Source organism: Pocillopora verrucosa, chromosome 1 (assembly GCF_036669915.1).
Source record: "Pocillopora verrucosa isolate sample1 chromosome 1, ASM3666991v2, whole genome shotgun sequence".
Classification (NCBI taxonomy): domain Eukaryota; kingdom Metazoa; phylum Cnidaria; class Anthozoa; order Scleractinia; family Pocilloporidae; genus Pocillopora; species Pocillopora verrucosa.
Window position 1 is genome coordinate 30,041,830 of NC_089312.1, and position 2,071 is coordinate 30,043,900.

Sequence of the window (2,071 nt, forward strand, 5' to 3'; positions counted from 1 at the left end):
ACGTGCTCAAGCTCTAAGAGATCTTATGGACACAAGATATCGGCCTAATCATACTTTAAGGAATAGCGGTTCGTGCCTTTCCCTGAATTCTGTTCCATCAAATACAGTTTTCATGGCTCTCAATGGACCATACGTTTACTTCTGGGTTTTTCTCTGTGAAGATAATATCCAGATGAGAAAAGTACATGTGAATAATTATAAATATGAGAATGAATTGCAATTTTTCATCCAGCTACAGAACAAAACTGCCCTTAAGGAGATTGGCAGAAGAGATGCTGTTCCATGCGAAAATCCTTCACCTGGTTCGTCAAAAGAGGAGGAAGTTGCTAAGGATGTGATCCGAGTTGATGTGAGGTGCTCACAATCAAGGGCTCTACAGAAGCTTCATGACATCATCGTTTCTCCTATTGCTGATCTGATCAAAGGCAGCGAGATAACTTTTGTTCCTGAGGGGCCATTTTGCCTTGTACCTTATGCAGCATTGGAGGACTCGAGGTCATCATATCTAAGTGATTCTTTCAGTATTCGTGTGCTTCCGTCTCTGACGACGTTGCAACTAATTCATGATTGCCCAGCTGAATTCCACATGAAAAGAGGTGCATTGCTTGTTGGCGACCCATGTTTCAAACATATCATCTATCAGGGAGGACTTTTGGTGCAACTTCCGGGAGCAAGGAAAGAAGTGGAGATGATCGGACGCATCCTAAAACATTCCCCTCTTATTGGAGAAATGGCAACAAAAGAAAAGGTGTTAAAACGAATGTCATCAGTGGCGTTAGTTCACATTGCAGCGCACGGTAAAATGGAAACTGGAGAAGTCATCTTGGCACCAAACACTACAAGGAAAAACTCTCAGCCAGAAGAAAAAGACTATTTATTGACTATGAAAGATGTCCTAGAAGCTGGGCTGCGGGCTCAACTGGTTGTACTAAGTTGTTGTCACACCGCTCGTGGGGAGGTTATGGCCGAGGGTGTGGTCGGCATCGCGCGAGCATTTTTGGGTGCCGGTGCTAAATCTGTTGTGGTAACCTTATGGGCGATTGATGACGGGGGAACCCTGGAGTTCATGAGTTTCTTCTACGATGCACTTTCTAGAGGCAAGAAGGCAAGTGAAGCTCTCCAGCAGGCCATGAAGTGCATGAGAGAGAGTGAAATGTTCAAAGAGGTGCAGTACTGGGCACCATTCGTACTCATTGGTGATGACGTCAGCCTGGATTTCAAGGAAATTCAGACTTCGAACCATGTAATTACTCTGTTTATAGCATTTATTCAATACCAAGTGACTTAAATCAAAATCGTAATTGTTTTATTTTATTTTGCTTTCAATCGAATTAGGAATTTTTCGTTGCTCGAGTAAACTGAGGTGCAATGCAATCGCTGCAACACATTTACGATGAGAACCATGATATGAACGAAAAAAAAAGATAGATTTTATTTTGCATAGCCAAGGGAAACATCCTATGGCAACTCAACGATCCTTCTTGAATTTTAACTCCTATTTTTCAGCTGAGGGAGTGAACATTGGAATTGTATCAGGTCAAGGACCAAGCCCGCGGAAGTCAACGTTGATTTTGGACCAGAAACCAGTAAGCTACCGATGAAATCTTTGTCAAGAGTCTTCTCTTTAAAGCAGGGAGGATCAAAAGATGGCCAAAGTTAACGAGAGTCCCTAACGATCTCTATTGTTTCAAAACTTGACTTTTCGCCTGTCTCAACTGTTCTTACGAGCTTGACGGATTTTGGACACTCTAAAGGAAAAGGACTTTCAAGTCTTTTGATCCTTGATATCTTACTCAAACTGATACTCATGTAATTTATATTTCAAGTAAGTTACATTTTTTTAGTCAAACATGAATGAAACTGTTAATTATAGACAAGATTTTGGGCGTCACATCAAACGTCAAAGTGGAGACGTCTTTAAGATGATTTCCAAATATTTTTTGTACAGATTTTCCTCTGGATCGGTTTTTTCCTGATGAAGGATATAAAGCTATTAGAAACATATCCATAGATCTTTGAGAATAATCAATAGTCTGATTACTCGAATATCCTAGTTTATGTCAAATGGAGA

At 40.8% G+C, this 2,071-nt stretch overlaps 1 protein-coding gene across 1 annotated transcript in view; it reads left to right on the forward strand.

The window, feature by feature from the left end:
• The window catches only part of LOC131788234 (tetratricopeptide repeat protein 28-like), a 14,221-nt gene extending 12,397 nt beyond the window's left edge, over positions 1-1,824 (forward strand). The window contains exons 12-13 of the mRNA XM_066173228.1: positions 1-1,243; positions 1,507-1,824. The exon at positions 1-1,243 is cut by the window's left edge and continues 245 nt beyond it. Coding sequence (XP_066029325.1) covers positions 1-1,243; positions 1,507-1,518 — 1,255 coding nt within the window. The 3' untranslated portion in view covers positions 1,519-1,824. The remainder of the gene's footprint in view (positions 1,244-1,506) is intronic.
• Positions 1,825-2,071: the final 247 nt, after the last annotated feature.